Source organism: Rhincodon typus, chromosome 4, assembly GCF_021869965.1.
Source record: "Rhincodon typus isolate 14 chromosome 4, sRhiTyp1.1, whole genome shotgun sequence".
NCBI lineage: Eukaryota > Metazoa > Chordata > Chondrichthyes > Orectolobiformes > Rhincodontidae > Rhincodon > Rhincodon typus.
In genome coordinates this window covers 104,863,530-104,883,316 of record NC_063335.1, presented here as the reverse complement: position 1 = coordinate 104,883,316, position 19,787 = coordinate 104,863,530, and the positions used below count along the sequence as shown (strand labels likewise).

The window sequence follows — 19,787 nt, the reverse complement described above, 5'->3', positions numbered from 1 at the left end:
GTTGTAAATTCAGAACAGCTAGATCAGCAGAGGCCCGAATTACTCGTCTAATCACTTTTTCTTTTCTTCATGATTCTGAACTTAGTTATTTACTGCTTAACGCCAAGCCTCAGGTGCTTTCCATTAAACAATGAACCGTAACTAATTAGTGCTAACCAATATTGCAAGCGATTGACTAATCCCAGCTAGAGCTTCAAACAAGGAGCAAAAGGGACAAAACAGTCATTTTAACTGGTTCATGTACTGACTAGCCTTTAGTTTAATACCTAATTAGATTTTTGCATACCTGAATTTACCAAGCAGAAAAACTTTCAAATGTATTAACATTGGTAAAGTTGCTACAATAGACTTACCTGATCTCAAGGCATCCCAGCTTCAGTGCAATATCCTGGTCCACTTGATCTGCTATGTCCATCATGTAATCATTCTTAACCTGAACATGAAAATACATTCAATAAGAGTAAATACTCAAGCTATGATTTTTGAATTGCCCTGTAGATTAACCATATATGTAATGGCATGACTATCTTGGATACCTAGAGATTCAAAACTAATATATATTAAGGTATGAATACCAAACATACCTAATGTGTGCAATCATACTTACACAGTCAATTTCAAATGGCAAAGTATTACTCAGATTTCCACACAATGTGCAATTCTCAGATATTTTCAGTTACAATTTCTTAGGGAATACCTAATAAGCAAAGCAGTGACTAATTGTTTCTTTGCTGAAATTAGTTATGAAAGCTTGACATATTTTTCAATTCCTTTTACGACATATTGCTGCAGAGCTTCTTCAGTAATCAACAGAATGACAATAATCAATTTAATCCAAGGTCTGTAGATGATGTTATACATCATCGCTTGACAGCTCAGATCCCAAAAGCCCCATGGGACCAGATCTTTCATCATCCCAAGGTGATGGCCACACTGCTGATGCAGGGATGAAGGAAGAACACCCAATTTGTCTTGGCTGAAGGGTACAGCTACAGACCTGCTAGCTGTATTCAGCCAGAAATGTCAAGTACCACAGACTAGATGGGCCAAAGGGCCTCTTCTGTGCTCTGTGACTCTAAATCATCAGAATGAAATGCAATACAAATCACAAAGAAAACTTGTCAAAAGGAATGCTGGCAATTTTTGGCAAATGATTGACCTTATGGATATTTCAAAGAAAAAAAATATTCTCTGCTCACTTTAATCAATGGAAATACGCACTAGTTAAAATGGTTATTATTGCACGTTTTTGAACTTCGAATGCGTTCAATAGGCATGTGATTGCTTTTTGTGGTCCAATTATTTATTTGTAATACAAATACTGCAAGTTATCTAACTTAGCCCCCATTATGTGCACAAATATTTAAATATCAATTATTTATCGTTCCCCAGTTGCATATAAGTAGGAGATATTTCATGCATCCAGAAAAATTGAACATCAAAAATGTTAAATATGTTAACGTAACTGTTTTGAAAGCTTTCATGTACAATGCAATTTAAATGATCATAACATGCAAGAGTATGACATACAGTGTTTCATACTGTGTTAAGCTGCTGTAACAAACTGACTTACTGGCTCAACAACTAGGACGTTAGCATATATAAAGATAAGCTTTGTTTTGTGAGCAAAATTGTAAAACTTGTTTGAAGGGAAGTTCCATACTTAATGAACTTTACTCAATTCCCATATCCTGTTATTCCCTTAGAAACCAATCGGCTCGAATTTAGTCAATGAGTAACCAGCTAAACGTCTCTAGGATGGAAAATTTCAAAGAAGCACAATCCTTTGAGTTAAGAAGTTTCTCTTCAGTTCGGTCTGAAATGGTCATCTACTAATCCTGATGAACACTCATTCCAACCTTTACAGAAATCAAAAGTCTTAAAATTGCAACTCCCTTTTGTAGGCCAACTCCCTTGCAATAAACGTCAAGGTAAAATAAATAATTTAAGTAAAACCAAAAATGATCTGACAATCAAATGAAGCCCAAAGCTTTTCTAAAATTTCTACAATTAATTGTGAAGCAAATCAATTCAGCAAAATTCACTCAGTCAAAATAATGAAAAATACACCATAAGAAATAGAAATGGAAATAGACCATTCAGCCCCTTGAACCTGCTCCATCATTCAATAGATCATAGTTGATCCACAACATTGCTTATACCTATTTTCCTGCCACAGCCTTGATACCCCTATTGATCAAGAATTTATATATCTTAGCCTTAAATATGCATATATATACCCAACATACTGCCATAACTCTATCTTAAAAAACACTCATCACCATCAACTAATCTTCCCCTCTCTATCAATGGATAACGAGATCAAATTTAGGCATTATCCAAGCTGAGAAGGTTAATTCAGCATTAACAAGGGATTGAATTTGGACCTTCCTTGTCTGTATTGTTCAGAATCAATGTGATAAGATTTAAATTGTAGCATAAATGTTTCAGGAACTTTCACTTTATTCAAACCAACAGGATTTTCCCAAGTTTTATTCAGGAAATCAGAAGTCTAGAGTTAAAGATTAACCATCTTGCAGGAATATAAACATAAAATAAAACAGCATTGTGCAGTTGCTTAGTGGAAATTCTGTGGCAGAATGGATCTTTCTAAGATGCAACTGCAAATTTCTTCTTATTAAAAAACAAACCACAGGAGTAATTATTCAAACAAGAGATACAGTGGGCTTGCCTGACAGTGAAGTATTCAGGATGACTGGAGCTGAAGTTTAAGAACTTTTTTTTAAAACTTTAGAAACTTCAAATATTCTCCCTTTGGACTTCTAGCTGGCTTACTAATAAAATAAGAATTTCCAGAGTACTTTATTACTGTGAAGCAGTTTGGAATATCATGCTCTATAATGCATATTTGTACTTATTTTCCTGGGTTAAGAATGGCTCATTAATTTGTACGGCAGTTCTCCACATGGCAGGATCTTTATTTATTACACAGTACAGGTTAATAGCTATACATAATTGACTGGGCAATAGTCAGGTGGATGATGAATGCATATGAAGAAGGGTTTATGAAATCATATGCGTTTAGTCAGCACCACAAAAATACTTCTAAGTTCTTACTTCTGAGAATGTATTAAAGAATTACAGAAATTAAAGAATTTCAGAAAGTATAGCAGTCTTTGGCTTCCTTGGACTAAACAGCACATGAAATCAACAAACCGCACATTGCAGTCAAATCTTTAAAGATATTGAATAACCTTAAGTCTGCAACTCGCAAAAGGCAAAACCTTATATATATATTAACTGGGCAACAATTTCAACTGAAGCATTCTTAGCATCTTGCAATACCTGGACGAAGTTAAATTAGCAAATATTTTCCAGTTACACTTGGTTACTTATTTTGGCATTCTTATAAAAGCAATCTGTAATGGGTTACATAGGCATGAAAGAGGATATAGAGATTGATAATATTCTAAACTATATTAATAGTAACAAATATCACAGACAAAATGGTTCATAGTTTTCACAGACTGATTATATAAGCACCATTACAGTAAAGAGGCAGACATTGCAATCCTCCAATTCCCAAGATAAGCCTCAATTTATCTATAACCTTTTGTCCTGCAGGTCCACACTTTCTCCCAAATCAAATAGAAGATCTCATGCATTGTATGCTTTTTTTTAATAAAAGAAGGGTTTTTTTTTCTTTTAACTATAATCAAGGAGTTCAGTGATGGAATACCTGAACTAAATCAGTAAACTAGCAAAAACAAATGAGAACAATCAACTCCAGTTCTGCCCTGAAAAGTTTATCTATGAACCAGAACTCTTTTTTGCTGCTCCTTTATATAATCTTAGAGCTTTCAGAAAAGGAGGTACATTGTCACTATATACAGAAAATGATTGCCCCAATTGAATATAAAACCCAACAAAACAAAATGTTAATCAGGATTTATGAGTTTGAACAATATATTGATCTATACAAAAATTCTTTCTGATGTAAAAAAATCCTACCAAGCTTTGAACATTGTAATTAAAAAAATAAGAAGGGATAGGCCATTTAGGACTGAGATAGGGACAAATTTCTTCACTGACTGAATATTTAGAATTCACTGCTCCAGAGGGCTGTAGAGGTTCTGTTGACTACATTCCAAGGGAAGATCGATAGAGTGCTACATTTAAAAAGATCAAGGGATTTGGTGATAGTGCACAAAAACTACATTGATATGGAAGATCAGTGAAGGTCTCACTGAATGGTGGAGTGGACAAGGTATGGAATGGCCTACTCCTCCTACTTCTTGCATTCTTTAACTTTCCAAATATTGACTGGAAACGCTATAGTTCGAGTACTTCAGATGGGTCAGATTTTGTCCAATGTGTGCAGGAGGGTTTCCTGACACAGTATGTAGATAGGCCAACAAGAGGTGAGGCCACATTGGATTTGGTACTGGGTGATGAACCAGGCCAGGTGTTAGATTTGGAGGTAGGTGAGCACTTTGGTGATAGTGACCACAATTCGGTTACATTTACTTTAGCGATGGAAAGGGATCGGTATATACCGCAGGGCAAGAGTTATAGTTGGGGGAAAGGCAATTATGAGGCGCTGAGGCAAGATTTAGGATGCATAGGATGGAGAAGGAAACTGCAGGGGCTGGGCACAATTGAAATGTGGAGCTTGTTCAACAAACAGCTACTGTGTGTCCTTGAGAAGTATGTACCTGTCAGGCAGGGAGGAAGTGGTCGAGCGAGGGAACCGTGGTTTACTAAAGAAGTTGAATCTCTCGTCAAGAGGAAGAAGGAGGCTTATGTAGAGATGAGGCGTGAAGGCTCAGTTAGGGCGCTTGAGAGTTACAAGTTAGCCAGGAAGGAACTAAAGAGAGAGCTAAGAAGAGCCAGGAGGGGACATGAGAAGTCTTTAGCAGGCAGGATCAAGGAAAACCCTAAAGCTTTCCATAGGTATGTCAGGAATAAAAGAATGACTAGAGTAAGATTGGGGCTGGTCAAGCACAGTAGTGGGAAGTTGTGCGTGGAGTCCGAAGAGATAGGAGAGGTGCTAAATGAATATTTTTCGTCAGTATTCACACAGGAAAAAGACAATGTAGTCGAGGAGAATACTGAGATACAGTCTATTAGACTAGACGGGATTGAGGTTCATAAGGAGGAGGTGTTAGCAATTCTGAAAGGTGTGAAAATAGATAAGTCCCCTGGGCCGGATGGGATTTATCCTAGGATTCTCTGGGAAGCTAGAGAGGAGATTGCAGAGCCTTTGGCTTTGATCTTTATGTCGTCATTGTCTTCAGGAATAGTGCCAGAAGACTGGAGACTAGCAAATGTTGTCCCCTTGTTCAAGAAGGGGAGTAGAGACAACCCTGGTAATTATAGACCAGTGAGCCTTACTTCGGTTGTGGGTAAAGTGTTGGAAAGGATTATAAGAGATAGGATTTATAATCATCTAGAAAGGAATAATTTGATTAGGGATAGTCAACACGGTTTTGTGAAGGGTAGGTCGTGCCTCACAAACCTTATTGAGTTCTTCGAGAAGGTGACCAAACAGGTGGATGAGGGTAAAGCGGTTGATGTGGTGTATATGGATTTCAGTAAAGCGTTTGATAAGGTTCCCCATGGTAGGCTATTGCAGAAAATACGGAGGCATGGGATTGAGGGTGATTTAGCGGTTTGGATGAGAAATTGGCTAGTTGTAAGAAGACAGAGGGTGGTGGTTGATGGGAAATGTTCATCCTGGAGTTCAGTTACTAGTGGTGTACCTCAAGGATCTGTTTTGGGGCCACTGCTGTTTGTCATTTTTATAAATGACCTGGATGAGGGCGTAGAAGGATGGGTTAGTAAATTTGCGGATGACACCAAAGTTGGTGGAGTTGTGGATAGTGTGGAAGGATGTTGCAGGTCACAGAGGGACATAGATAAGCTGCAGAGCTGGGCTGAGAGGTGGCAAATGGAGTTTAATGCGGAGAAGTGTGAGGTGATTCACTTTGGAAGGAGTAACAGAAATACAGAGTACTGGGCTAATGGTAAGATTCTTGGTAGTGTGGATGAGCAGAAAGATCTCGGTGTCCATGTGCATAGATCACTGAAAGTTACCACCCAGGTTGACAGCGTTGTTAAGAAGGCGTACCGTATGTTAGGTTTTATTGGTAGAGGGATTGAGTTTCGGAGCCATGAGGTCATGTTGCAGCTGTACAAAACTCTGGTGCGGCCGCACTTGGAGTATTGCGTACAGTTCTGGTCACCGCATTATAGGAAGGATGTGGAAGCATTGGAAAGGGTGCAGAGGAGATTTACCAGGATGTTGCCTGGTATGGAGGGAAGGTCTTATGAGGAAAGGCTGAGGGTCTTGAGGCTGTTTTCGTTAGAGAGAAGAAGGTTAAGAGGTGACTTGATAGAGACATACAAGATGATCAGAGGATTAGATAGGGTGGACAGTGGGAGCCTTTTTCCTTGGATGGTGATGGCTAGCACAAGGGGACATAGCTTTAAATTGAGGGGTGATAGATATAGGACAGATGTCAGAGGTAGGCTCTTTACTCAGAGAGTAGTAAGGGCGTGGAATGCCCTGCCTGCGAAAATAGTAGACTCGCCCACTTTAAGGGCATTTAAATGGTCATTGGATAAACATATGGATGATAATGGAATAGTTTAGGTTTGATGGGTTTCAGATTGGTTTCACAGGTCGGCGCAACATTGAGGGCCGAAGGGCCTGTACTGCGCTGTAATGTTCTATGTTCCATGTTCTTATAACTTGCACAACTTATTTTAATTTGAAATTTGCCTTGCATCTTGGAACAATTTAGAACCTGCTGAACTAATGGTAACTTTTAGCCATACAGATCCATAAAAATGCTGACAAACTGAATGACAAAACGATAGAAACTAAGAACAGAACTAAAACATTCGCAACTATTTTGAAGTAGGAGACCATTGCACGGAAAGCCTCAGTTAAAATAAGACAAGAATAAACCCGATACATTTTTGAAAGTCATTACATTACATGGTCTGGTAATTTTGTAATCAACATGGTCAATTTAAGCTGGATTTTCACTCTCCTAAAGGGAAAGTCAATGGTAAAGTCATCAGGAAACAATGTGGAAAACAAACTAGTTTGCAGACATAGATGGGAAGCGACGCAGCAAACATTTCAAACTCGGAATGCACGAATACAGCAACTGCTAAAAATTGCATATTTGCTCAAGTTGTTAGAGTTAATTGTAAAAAGCAACAACTATACAAGAGGTGATGATCATAATACAGTCATTAGTAGCAACACTGGTGATTAAATTTAGTTTCACTACATATAGCTAGGAGAAAAGTGTCAACAAATTGCAGATATTTGTAATGTGTACATATTCTCAGCTACTGTCCCATTTCAGAGATTTAATAAAATTATTTAAACCTACTTCATTTAAATTGCAAAATTAACAAAATTAAGTTGTAATGGAGAGACTTAATTTTTAAAATTTTATTTACTTTGATGCAAGTCTGCCAATAGCCAAGAAAACAATTCTTGTTCAGAAACAATTGTTTACAGAACAATATAACATTAAGCTCAACAGTAGACCACTCATGCTAAAACTATTAAGAACAAAATGTTTATGCTTATGCAACAGTACATCAGTGAACTATCATTAAAATGATATTTTCCATTAGAACCAGGTATGACATTATTCATTTCTCTCAAGTTGCCATCCATCAAGTTTTCAAGTGAAAGTTTTCAACCAGTCTGACTAAACATCTTGATGATATCGGTTTTAACATGGTGATTTGATGCAGAAAAATGGGATCAGCGTGACATTCAAATTTAACAACTTTGATGAGAAAACAGACTTGCACAATTAGCTGTTCACTGCAGCTGCTTATACTATCATAGATAAAACAAAAGTCAGTTTATTAAGATATGTTAATAAAATCAGGATCAAAAATATTGAAGCTTTTCAAAGAGTTTAGCAGGGAAACATGGATTAATGCCTAACTACAAGACAGACAAAGTGCATAATTTGAAAAAGTATTGACTCAATGGCGATTTGACTGAAGTTGATAAAAACATGAAGGAACTAGATTATATTTGTTCTCAAATATCTAAAAGAGTCAAAGAAGAATCCTTCAGACTTGATCTAATGAGCCAGAGTTTTAAATCCGCTTTTTACTTCTCCAGAAGATCACATTGTTTTAGGCAGGTGAGAGTTTTCTGTGTTGTAATATGAAGAACAGGGGTAGCAAATGCCAATAGCAACACTGCCAGCTGCAATTTCCACTCCAAGCAACACACCATCCTATCTTGGAAATATCACTCATCCTTTTTGGTTGCAGGGTTGAAATCCTGGAATCCTCTACCTACGTAGACATGAGTACTTATGACAGACTGGATTGACTAATATGTTTAAAAATAGAAACAAGATAACTAAACAGAAGGACACAACATTTAAATGATGCTTACATTTAGTTACTTTACATACACAAGCACAATATACTTTTTATTGCATATAAATTTGGTTGCCTAGTTTCCAATAATTCAATAGTGAACACACCTCAAATATAATTATTTGGTTACTAAATGCCTTGCAACATCCGGAGGCTACTAAAAGCATTACATAATTTTTTTTCTAGATGGTTGTGCATGTAAAACCAGGAAATAATTTGCGAAACCACAATCCATTGTTAAACATAATTTAACTCAGAATTGAGGTCACACAGCAATTGTTATATCCATCAGTTCTATTGGTGCATTGAGATATCAGGTAGTCCAAGTCAAATTTCATAATAAGATGCTCTGACCACTCAATAAAGGCAACTGACATTACTGAATCAGGCAAAATATATATGGCAGACCCAAACTTGTAACGGCAGTGATAATGGAGCATAACTCCAACCCTCAATATTTTTTAAGAGTTTTGAGATTTTTTGCTGTCACTTAAGCTTTGCTGACAGCAATTTTAGTTGCTCACAGTACGATGTGAAAGAATATGCATATATCTTAAAGATAGGTAGGGATGAGTTAGCTCAGTTTGCTGGATGGCTTGTTTGCAATGCAACAGAGCAGGTTCAATTTTCACACCTAGCTGAGAATACCATGAAGGATTCTCCTTCTCAACCTCACATTTTGCTTAATCCTCACGTTAAACCCCACCAGTCATCTCTCTAGTGAGAGAGCAGCCCCATGTTCTGGTAAGACAACGGCAACTTTCTTGACTGATTCTAATATAAAGTGTTCAAAGTAAAATCATTCATTAGACATGTGCTCCAGCTCACAGTCTGGTAACTGTGTTGATATATGAATTATTAAGTTCACTGAGGGTCAGAGACTCTAGATTTTTGAGTCATGTCAAAGCTTTTTGCAAGACTCTGCTGTGATGGAAAAATGCAGCAAACAGCAAGAATATTAACTTTTTTAATACTTAATGAGACACAAAGTAAATGAAGCTGATCTCTTGTGGTGTTGCCTATGGTAAATTATACAGAGTTTCATAAAGGACAGGTTGTTTCTCATTCATTCATTGGATGTGAACTTCACTGACCCATGCAGTGCTGCCCCGAGAAGGTGATGAGCTACCTTCTTGAACCATAGCAGTATCTGTGGTGTAAGAAAATCCTCAGTAATATTAGGGAAGGAGTTCCAGGATACAACAATGGAAGAATAATACATTTACAATCAGGCTGGTACATAGTTTGCAATGGAACTAACAGTTGGCAGTGCTCCAATGCATCGGCTACCTCTGTGTTTTTTCTTAAAGTGGTAGACATTTGGAAGGCATAGTCAAAAGAAACTTGACAAACTGCGGTGCATCCAGACCAGCAATGGTGGAGAGAGTAAATGCTTAAGATTGTGGAGATGGTGCAAATCAAATCAGCTGCTTTGTCTTGGATGGTGCGGAGTCTATTTCAGTTTGTTGGAGTTTGTACTCAGCCAGGCAAGTGGACAGTATTTCACTGCAGTCCTGAATTGCAGATGGTGGAGCAGGCATTCAAGAGTCAGGAGATGAATTACTCTTGATCATCAGCAAACTTATGGACACTCCTATCGTGTGGCATTTGCTCAAAAATAACTTGGTCAATGATGCTTGGGTTCCTTCAAGATTCTTGACAACATTACAGCTTTGATCGAAACATGGCTAAAATTTAAGAAGTGACATGGGATTATCATACCATGTATAGCAATGAAGGAGCCCAAACAAAATTACAGTTAATGGGAATCAGAGGGAAAATTTTCCACACACTGGAATCGTATCTAGGACAGAGGAAGTTGATTGTGGTTGTTGATGGTCAATCGTCTTAGTTCCAGGACAGCTCTGCAGGAGCTCATCAGGCTGAACCTCTTCAGTTGCTCCACCAGTGACCTTCCATCACGACACAATCAGACGTGAGATGTTTACAGATGACTGCACAATGTTCAGCATCATTTCCACTTCCTCAGATACTGAAGCAGTCCATGTTCAAATGCAACAAGACCTGGACAACATCCAGATTTGGGCTGACAAATGGCAATGGCAATTGAGAGTCGCACCACGTGAATGTCAAATAATGTCCATCTCCAAGAAAAGGGAGACTAACCATTGCAACGTGGCATTCAATGGCATTACCATTGTTGAAACCTTCACTATCAACATCCTGGGGGTTACCATTGACTAATCATATAAATGCTTCAATTACAAGAGCAGGTCAGAGGTAAGGAATCCTGCAGCAAGTGACTAGCCTCCTGACTCCCCAAAGCCGGCCCAAGGCACAACGCAGGAGTGTGATGGAATACTCCCTACTTTCCAACCCAGAAACGCCTCAATTCATTAACCTATTGCCAAGCTTTATATTCTTTTCAAAATCGTGAATGTATTGGAATTCCTAAGATTTCTACTTACATCCTCTACAAAATGGCTACTTCATTTCCTGCACTGCAACAGTACCTACATTTTAAAAGTACTTCATTGACTGCTATGCACTTTTAGATACTAGGTGGTCACAAAGTCATCATATGAATGCAAGACTTTCATTTTTCCTGTGACAATAACATCGCCCCATTATGCAGAAACATGCTGGGAGAATTGATATAACTATTTATGTTGAAAGTTTCTGAAGTGACCTACCTTATCTAATTATTCTTTTGTAAGCAAAGAGAAGAATGTTTTAAGTGCAGATAAAATTATGAATGATCATTTAAAAATCTAAGCACCCATATCTTCAGTGCACCTACGAGACCAAGTTTCTCGAAAAATACAGCAGTTACCAGGAAACATTTTTTCAAAAAACCACAAATAGCAACTAACATGCATTTAGTGCAACACTATTTGTTTAAAAAAAATGAATTTGAGCATGCTTGCAGACCTTTTCTGTGTGTACATTAATTGAGGTCTCAACAGGTTATTCAAACATGAACAAGAAATGAATAAACATTAGCTCACCTGTTGATAAAAGAAATTTAAACATGGCTTGTCTTCATTAAACTCATTCAGGAAACCTTTAGGTAGATATCTGATTCTTAACTCATATCTAGGAGAATAAAAGAAAACATTAAATTGGCTGTCAATTTTAAAGATGGCAACAACGTTGAATACTTCTTGATTGCCTTTAAGAAAGCATTGTTGAAAATCTGAAAATATGCAAACCTTTGTTGGAATGACTAAGTACTTAAAAAATCTTATGATCTATTATTACTACGTACATGGTTTGAAGACATTCACGTATATCAGGAAAGACAAGAGTCCCAATACTAATGCTTGAGGAACTCCTTCAAACTTTCCACCAGTCCCAGAAATATCCAATGATCATGACTCTCTGTTCCCTATCACTCAACCAATTTGTACCCACGTTGTTATGTATCTCGAAGGCCGCCTTGGAGGACGCTTACCGGAAAATCAGAAGCTGAATGTCCTTGACCGCTAAAAGTGTTCCCCGACTGGGAGGGAACATTCCTGTCTGGCAATTGTTGCACGGTGTCCATTCATCCATTGTCGTAGCGTCTGCATGGTCTCAACAATATACTATGCCTTGGGGCATTCTTCCATGCAGCGCACGTGGTAAACATTGACCGAGTCACGAGTATCTGCCGTGTATGTGGTGGGTGGCGTTCCCACATGTGAAGGTAGCATCCATGTCGATGATTTGACATGTCCTGCAGAGGTTGCCCTGGCAGAATTGTGTGGTGTTGTGGTTGATATTCTCCGAAAGGCTGGGTAGTTTGCTGTGAACAATGGTCTGTTTAAGGTTTTGCAGTTGTTTGAAGGCGAGAAGTGGAGGCGTAGGGAAGACTTTGGGGAGATGCTTGTCGTCATTGATGACATGTTCTTCACAGCCTTCCACATGGTATAGTCTTTCTGCTCCGGGGAAGTACTGGATGACAAAGGGTACTCTATCAGTCATATCTTGCATCTGTTTTCTGAGGAGGTCACTGCGGTTTTTCGCTGTGGCATGTCGGAACTGGTGATCGATAAGCTGAGCATCGTATCCCACTTTTATGAGGGCGTCCTTCAAAACCTTTAGGTGGCTGTCGCGTTCCTCCTCGTCTGAGCAGATCCTGTGTATACGCAGGGCTTGTCCGCAGGGGATGGTTTCTTTAGAATGTTTAGAGTGGATGCTACAGAAGTGCAGCATTGAGGTTATCTGTGGGTTTGTGGTAGAGTGAGGTAACTGAGGTGACTGTCCTTGACGAAGGTGCGTGCGTCCAAGGATGAGACTGAGACTGATTCTGAAGAATAATTCATGATAAGTCTGATGGTGGGATGAAAATTGTTGATATCGCTATGTAGTCGTTTCAGTGATTCCTCGCCATGAGTCCAAAGGAAGAAAATGTTGGCATATAACGTTGGTCGGAGGTCTTGCACAGCGAAGAAGTCTTGCTCAAATTTGTGCATGAAAATGTTGGCATATTTGGGTGCAAATTTAGTCCCCATGGCTTTTCCGTGTGTTTGGATAAAGAACTGGTTGTCAAGATGAAGACGTTATGGTCGAGGATGAAGTGGATGAGTTGCAGGATGGCGTCTGGAAACTGGCAGCTGTTGGTATTGAGAACTGAGAGGCGAACAGAGAGACTACGCCATGTTTTTCGCAGCCTTCAACATGTCATCGATGACGACAAGCATGTCACCACGATCAACCCTATGCCTCCACTTCTCACCTTCAAAACAACAGCCAAACCTGTTAAACAGACCATCGTTCATAGTAACCTATCCAGCCTTAAGGAGAACATCGACCACAACACCACACCACCTGTCATGGCAACCTCTGCAAGACATGTCAGATCATAGACATGGATACTACCATCACCCATGGGAACACCACCCACGATGTACACTGCAGATACTCATGTGACTGCCAATTGTCTACCTCATACGCTGCAGGCAAGGATGCCCCAAAGCATGGTATGTTGTCGAGATCATGCAGACGCTACAGCAACGGAAGAACGTACACCGTGTGACAATCGCCAGACAGGAATGTTCCCTCCCAGTCAGTGAACATTTCAGCAGTCAAAGATATTCAGCTTCTGATCTTCGGGTAAGCGTCCTCCAAGGCAGCCTTTGAGATACACAACAATGCAGAATTGCCAAGCAGAAACTGATAGCCAAGTTCCATACCCACAAAGATGGCCTCAACCGTGATCTTGGGTCATGTTGCATTATGTGAGACCCCACCATACTGTTCTGTATCTGTAAAATCTTCCTTACCGTCCTGTTTTGTCACCATCACCTGGATAAATTGTTATGGTCTCTCCATGTTAGAGTTTGTACAGTTTTGGATTACTTATTATTTTGGTTAGACCCTCAGCATGCGACTCTTATACCTATCATGTTATTCCAGTCATTTGGTTTGTCTCCAGCACCAACGTTTTCTTAAAATTTTTTGTAATTATCTCTCTGCCTCATTTAATCAGATTATAGGTCATCCCTTCGCTTGTTATTTAGCTACTGACACTTCACTCACACCGTCTAACACTTTGGGTCTCCTGCAGGGACTTATTATTCAACACTCCACTCACACCATCTATACAATCTTTTCGCCCTTGATCGCTCTGCCCATATATTCTGTGTTGTGTGTGTACCTCTCGCACTTTATCTGTCGAAAGGGGCTACGCTCCGAAGGCTTGTGATTTCAAATAAACCTGTTGGACTATAACCCGGTGCTGTGTGATTTCTGACTTTGTCCACCCCAGTCCAGCACCAACACCTCCATATTATTAACAACTTATACTAAGGAATACTTAAGACCCAATCTTTTTTGTGCCTTAAGCCCAGTCTCTGCTATTGCCACATTATACTTCCAGTTAATCTTCAGCTATAACTCCCCAACCTTATTTATTATGCACTTACATATATGCCGTTAACTCTGTCTTGGACTTCATTTCTTTCTCCCTTACTCCAACTTCGCCTGCTAAATTGCCATTCTCTGTGCTAGTGCTATCTGTATACCCAGATATTTTACATTCCCTAGTATTCGCCTCTATTCCCACACACTTGCCAAGTTAATTTAAAGCCCTCCCACCAACACTACCAAAATACCCTGGAAGGAACTCGGTACCAGCTCTGTTCAGATGCAGCCTGACCAACTTGTAAAGGTGCTTCTTCCCCAGAGCCAGTCCAAGTGTCCCAGGAAGCTAAAGCCCTCTCTCCTGCACCATCTCTCCTGCCACGCATTCATCTGCCATATCCTCCTATTTCTGTACTAACTGCAAGTGGTACTGGGAGTAATCTAGAGATTTTTACATTTCAGATCCTGGTTGCTAACAATCTACCTAGATCCCTAAATTCTGATTTCAGAAGCACATCCCCTTGCTACTTTAGTCATTATTACCAACGTAGACACCACCTTGGGCAGTTCACCTTTCCCAGAAGAATGTCCTGGAGCTGCCATGTTACATCCTTAACAATGACATTAGGGAGGCAACACACCATCCTGGAGTCATGTTGACAGCCAGAGAGGCCGGTCTGCTCCCTAATCAATGAACCCCTATCACTATCAGTTCTCCTTTCTTCTCTCTCCCTTCCGGTATAGTCTGACCATTCACAGTGCCGGAAGCTGGGCCCTGACTGCACTCCCTCGAGGGCCCAGCAGTCTGATCAGCTTCCAAAATGGAAAATGGATCAGAAAGGGAGACACAAAGGGACTCTTGCACCACCTGCTGCTTTCTCTTCCACTGCCCTAATGGTCACCTAGTCCCTTCCTTCCTCTTAGGCTGCGGTGTATCGACATTTCTAAGTGTGCTAGTCACTTAACTCTTAGCTTCACACATATGCTATAGTGTCTTCAGCCGCTACTCGAACTTTAAACTCGTCAGCTTCAGGCAAGGGGCTCAGGGCAGGATATAAATGGAAGCCGAAGCCAAAGATCCAGGTAGTCTTGCATCTTCACGATTTAGTTGTTATTCCGTCACTGTTATGCTGTTTTGATTATAATGTATTATCTTTCTTACCTCCATTCCTCTGCAGGATGATGCTGCTCAAATTTTTCACGTACATGTGAAACGCCCATGTCTGGATGCAGCCAGTGGACCTCTTCAGAATGCATATGACTGAGTCGAATTCCAAAGCAGGCCACATTCTTAACTTTGTGAGAATCTACAATCTTCTGAATAATACCCTGAAACATGACAAATATGCAATTGAATCAAATTGTACAACACAGCAAAAGAAAAGGTATAACTGTCTGGCTTAACTTTTGAAATCAACTCATTTAACCTTCTGCCTAAAGTTAATAACCTACTACAGATTTAAAAATTATGATAAGGTATGATTTACTTCTGGGGTTAAAATATGGCAGCAAAACATACAAGCAGTATGCTGATAACAACGCACTACTTGCAGAATCTGAAAACACCCCTATAAAATATTGTACTTGAAGTAAAATCTGGAAGTTTTGAATATAGACGAATATCAAAAAGTCAAAATAAAAATTAGAAGAAATACATTACAAGAAACTAAAGCGAATTTTGAAGTGGATAGTGTTACACTGGACCATGGCTAAGTTTCCCTAATCAGAACAAATGATAACAGAAGTTGGCAGATGTGTTGCAGGAGTTATAATGAACTCACAAATAGCCCAAAGTAATTTTATGAAGCTGAAGTGTTAACAACTCAACAAGAAACTTTAAGGTTGTAACAATGAAAAATTGTTACATTCTATCCATTTCCTTCATGCCTCAGAAAACTGGACAAAGATCTGTGGAATAAAAATTCGATATGTGGATACTAAGATGCACGCTAAAATATGTAAGATAAATAAAGTGGTACCTGAAATTGTAAGAACAAAAAGGACTCTAAAAAGAGGCATTCTGAGCTGAAAAGCTAAAAAGATCTATTCTAGAACTCAAAGCAGACAAGGGTCAACCTAGGCATGGAATGGACAGCAAATAACACAAAATTGTTGCAGACAAGGATGGTGCGAGACAAGTTAGTGTTTTATACCATGACAGTCTCTAAATTCAAAACTCTACAGATTCTGGAATGTTAAACTGGAAAACCATAGAATCCCTCCAGTGTGGAAGCAGCCCATTCGGCCCCGACCCTCCGAAGAACATCCGAACCAGATCTACCCCACCCCACCACCTTGTAACCCTGCATTTCCTATAGCTAATCCACACTACCTTGTACATTCCTGGATACCACAGACAATTGAGCATGGCCAATCAATCAAACCTGCACAACATTGGACTCTGGGAGAAAACCAGAGCACCCGGAGGAAACCCACGCAGACATGAGGAGGATGTGCAAATTCCACACAGATAGTTGCCCAAGGCTGGAATCGAACCCAGGTCTTTGGCCGTGTGAGGCTAAACACTGGAGCCACTGTGCTGCCAGTTTAACTTAACCTCATCAGCTGCAGAAAGCTTTGGCTTACAACCAATGTCAGAAACCTTCAGTGTGTACCAGCAGCCCTATGCCTCCCACAAACAAGTGGAAGTGCCTAGAGAAAGAAGATTGAGAAGCAGTAAGTCCTAACAAGCCAAAAGGATCATCTCAGCAAACCCCACGGACAGGGACCAATGAACCAATGTCCCAATCTTTCAGTCCACTCATAGTACCTATAACGTTTGCTGTGAACATGAAAACTTTAAAAGCAGGTTAGAGTTTTAAACAGTAGTTATATGTTGACTGTTCATAATTGTTTAACTGTAGCTAAAATCTTTATTTTTATTAAAATCGGGGAATTTTTTCATTTTAAATCTTTAACTTCTGCGACAACTCAAGGAATAGTGGGGCTTGATTTCCAGCACATTACTCCAGAGAGTTACTGCAAAGATCAGTCCTTGGGCCCAAGCTGTTCACAATACATATCAATGATTTGAATATGGAGACCAAATGAAACATTTCTAAATTTTCAGATAATTCAAAGCTAAGTGGGAATATATGTTGTGAGAAAGATGTAAAACATTTCCACGATGATTTGGATAGATTTAGCAATTGAGCAAGAACATAGCAGATGGAAAAATGTGACGTTATCCACTTTGGTAGAAGAAACAGATGTGCAGAGAATTTCTTAACTGTGGAGATGTTGGAAATTTAAATGTGTAAAGGAGCTTGATTTTCATTGTCAATAAGTCACTGAAGGCTAACATGCTGGTGCAGCAAGCTATTAGGATGGCTAATGAATGTTAGTCTGAAAACATATTTGTGTATAGGAGTAGTGAAGATTTGCTTCAATGGAACAGGAGCTTGGTTAGCTAGCAGCTGGAGTACTGTGTGCAGTTTTGGTCTCCTTATTGCTATTATTCCATAGTCGAGTGTGCAAACAAGGTTCCTCAGACTGGTTTCTGTGATGGTAGGAGCGTCCCATGAAGAGACATTAGACAAACTGGATCAGTATTCTCTAGGGTTTTGAAGAATGATACGTAATTTTATTCAAACCTATAAAATACTTCAAGGAATACCGACAGCTACATGCAGGTAAGATGATTTCCTTGGCTGGGGAATCCAGGGTGAGTGTGGGGGGTTAATTTAAAAATAAGAGGGATGTCTTTTAGAACAGAGATGAACAGAAATACTTTACTCATAGGTGGTGAATCTTTGGAAGTCTCTACCCCAGAGGGCTGTGGAAGTTCATTCTTTCAGTAGATTTAAAGTAGAAGTGGATACATTTTTGATTATCAATGGTGTAGAAGTATATGGGAACAGTGTGTGTGTATGCAGTTTTAAGTATTCAATGAGCCATAATTACACTAAATGGTGGAGCAAGCTCAACAGGCTCAACGGCCTACTCCTGTTCCTCTGAATACCAGGACTGCTGGCACATGCAAAAATAGACGGTGATGTCAATTTGCCATGATGCAGCCTTCTTCGCCAGGATGTGTTTGCATGTAGATACCATGGACTGTTTGTTATAATGAGCTTTCCTTGTGTTGAAAAGAGAGCCTCTCTCGCCCAGTGACAGTCCACTACAACCCTGAAGGGTGTTAAACACACAGACATCAGAAACCCATTAATCTGACAGATAACGATTACAGAAAGGAGAAAAAAAGAACAGAATGTTATTTAAATGGAGAAAAACTGCAGAAAGTGACAACACAAAAGGGGCCTGGGGGTACTTGTGCACGAAACACTAAACTAGCACACAGGTTCAGCAGGTAATGAGAAATGTTAATGGAGTGTTGGCCCTTATTTCAAGGGAGTCAGAGTATAAGAGTAGAAGTCTTTCTGCAACAGTACAAGGTGCTAGTGAAACCACATCTGGACTACTATGAACAATTTTGACCCCTTTGGAAAGATATCATTTCACTGGAGGCAGAGAGAAGGTTCACCAGGTTGATCCATGGTATGAAAGGATTATCTTATGAGCAAAGGATAAATAGGTTGGAGGGTCTACTCACTGCAGTTAAGAAGAATTAAAGGTGATCTCATTGAAACATATAGGTTCTTAAGGGGCTTGACAGGGGAAATGCTGAGAGGATGTTTCCCCAAATGGGAGAGTGTAGGACCAGATGGCATTATCTCAGTACAAATGTAATGAGGAGGAATTTCTTCTCTCATATGGTTATGGGTCTTTGAAGGTCCTTGCTATAGAGAGCTGTGGGGGCAGTGTCCTTGTGTATACTTAAGACAGACACAGATTCTTGATCGGGGGAATCGAGGCTTATGGGGAAAGGGTTGGACTGTGAACATAAGGAATGTTGGATCAGCCATGATCCTATTGAATGATGGAGCATGCTCAAGGGGCTAAACAGACTTCTCCTGCTCCTGTTTGTTACGGTCTTATGATCTAAGAGCAGAATGCGGTGTGAAGCCAGCCCCTTTCCAGTTACTATTTTACAGCAACTGGGACTTGCGAAAGAGTCTTCAGTAAAATCAGGGAGAAATTGCTCTGCACCTCATATTGAAATGTTTTTAATTATCATCACAGCAACCAATGAAATGCTGTTAGTTTCAGTCAGCTGGCATTCAGGGATTTGATTCTGTCCTGCACTGAGATAATATGGGTAGTGCCATCTTTGTTCCAGGCAACTGCCAATCCAGTACCAAGTTGTGTTTGTGCACATGTGCCACTGCCAAACCATTTACAGATGGCATTCACAATCACTGCTCTCTATTTGACAACTGACCAGAAGTAATAAGGAGTCAAATAAATTAGTAAGTGACATCTGGAAAATACAATCTACAGGTTTGTGAACTGGTTGAAAATTAGCTAAGAAATAAATTATCTAACAAAAATGAAGCACCTACCAGGAAATCATAGAATCATATCACAGAATCATAGAATCCCTACAGTGTGGAAGCAGGCCATTCGCCCCATCGAGTACATACCAACCCTCCGAAGAGCATCCCACCCAAACCCATCCTTACCCTATCCCCGCATTTCCCACCCTACACACTAAGGGCAATTTAGCATGGCCATTCCACCTAATCTGC

The 19,787-nt window shown here is 39.7% G+C and overlaps 1 protein-coding gene across 2 annotated transcripts in view; it reads right to left on the bottom strand.

Annotated features, from left to right (window-relative positions):
• LOC109921402 (focal adhesion kinase 1-like) overlaps positions 1-19,787 on the bottom strand; it is a 106,992-nt gene that overhangs the window by 54,813 nt on the left and 32,392 nt on the right. Inside the window, exons 3-5 of one of the 2 annotated variants that reach the window (XM_048595915.1) lie at positions 15,362-15,528; positions 11,361-11,448; positions 354-433 (exon numbers count right to left, since the gene is read on the bottom strand). In XM_048595915.1, the coding sequence (XP_048451872.1) occupies positions 354-433; positions 11,361-11,448; positions 15,362-15,528 (335 nt within the window). Of the gene's footprint in view, positions 1-353; positions 434-11,360; positions 11,449-15,357; positions 15,529-19,787 lie in introns of those variants that run through there. The other variant, XM_048595914.1, reaches the window with a different exon arrangement.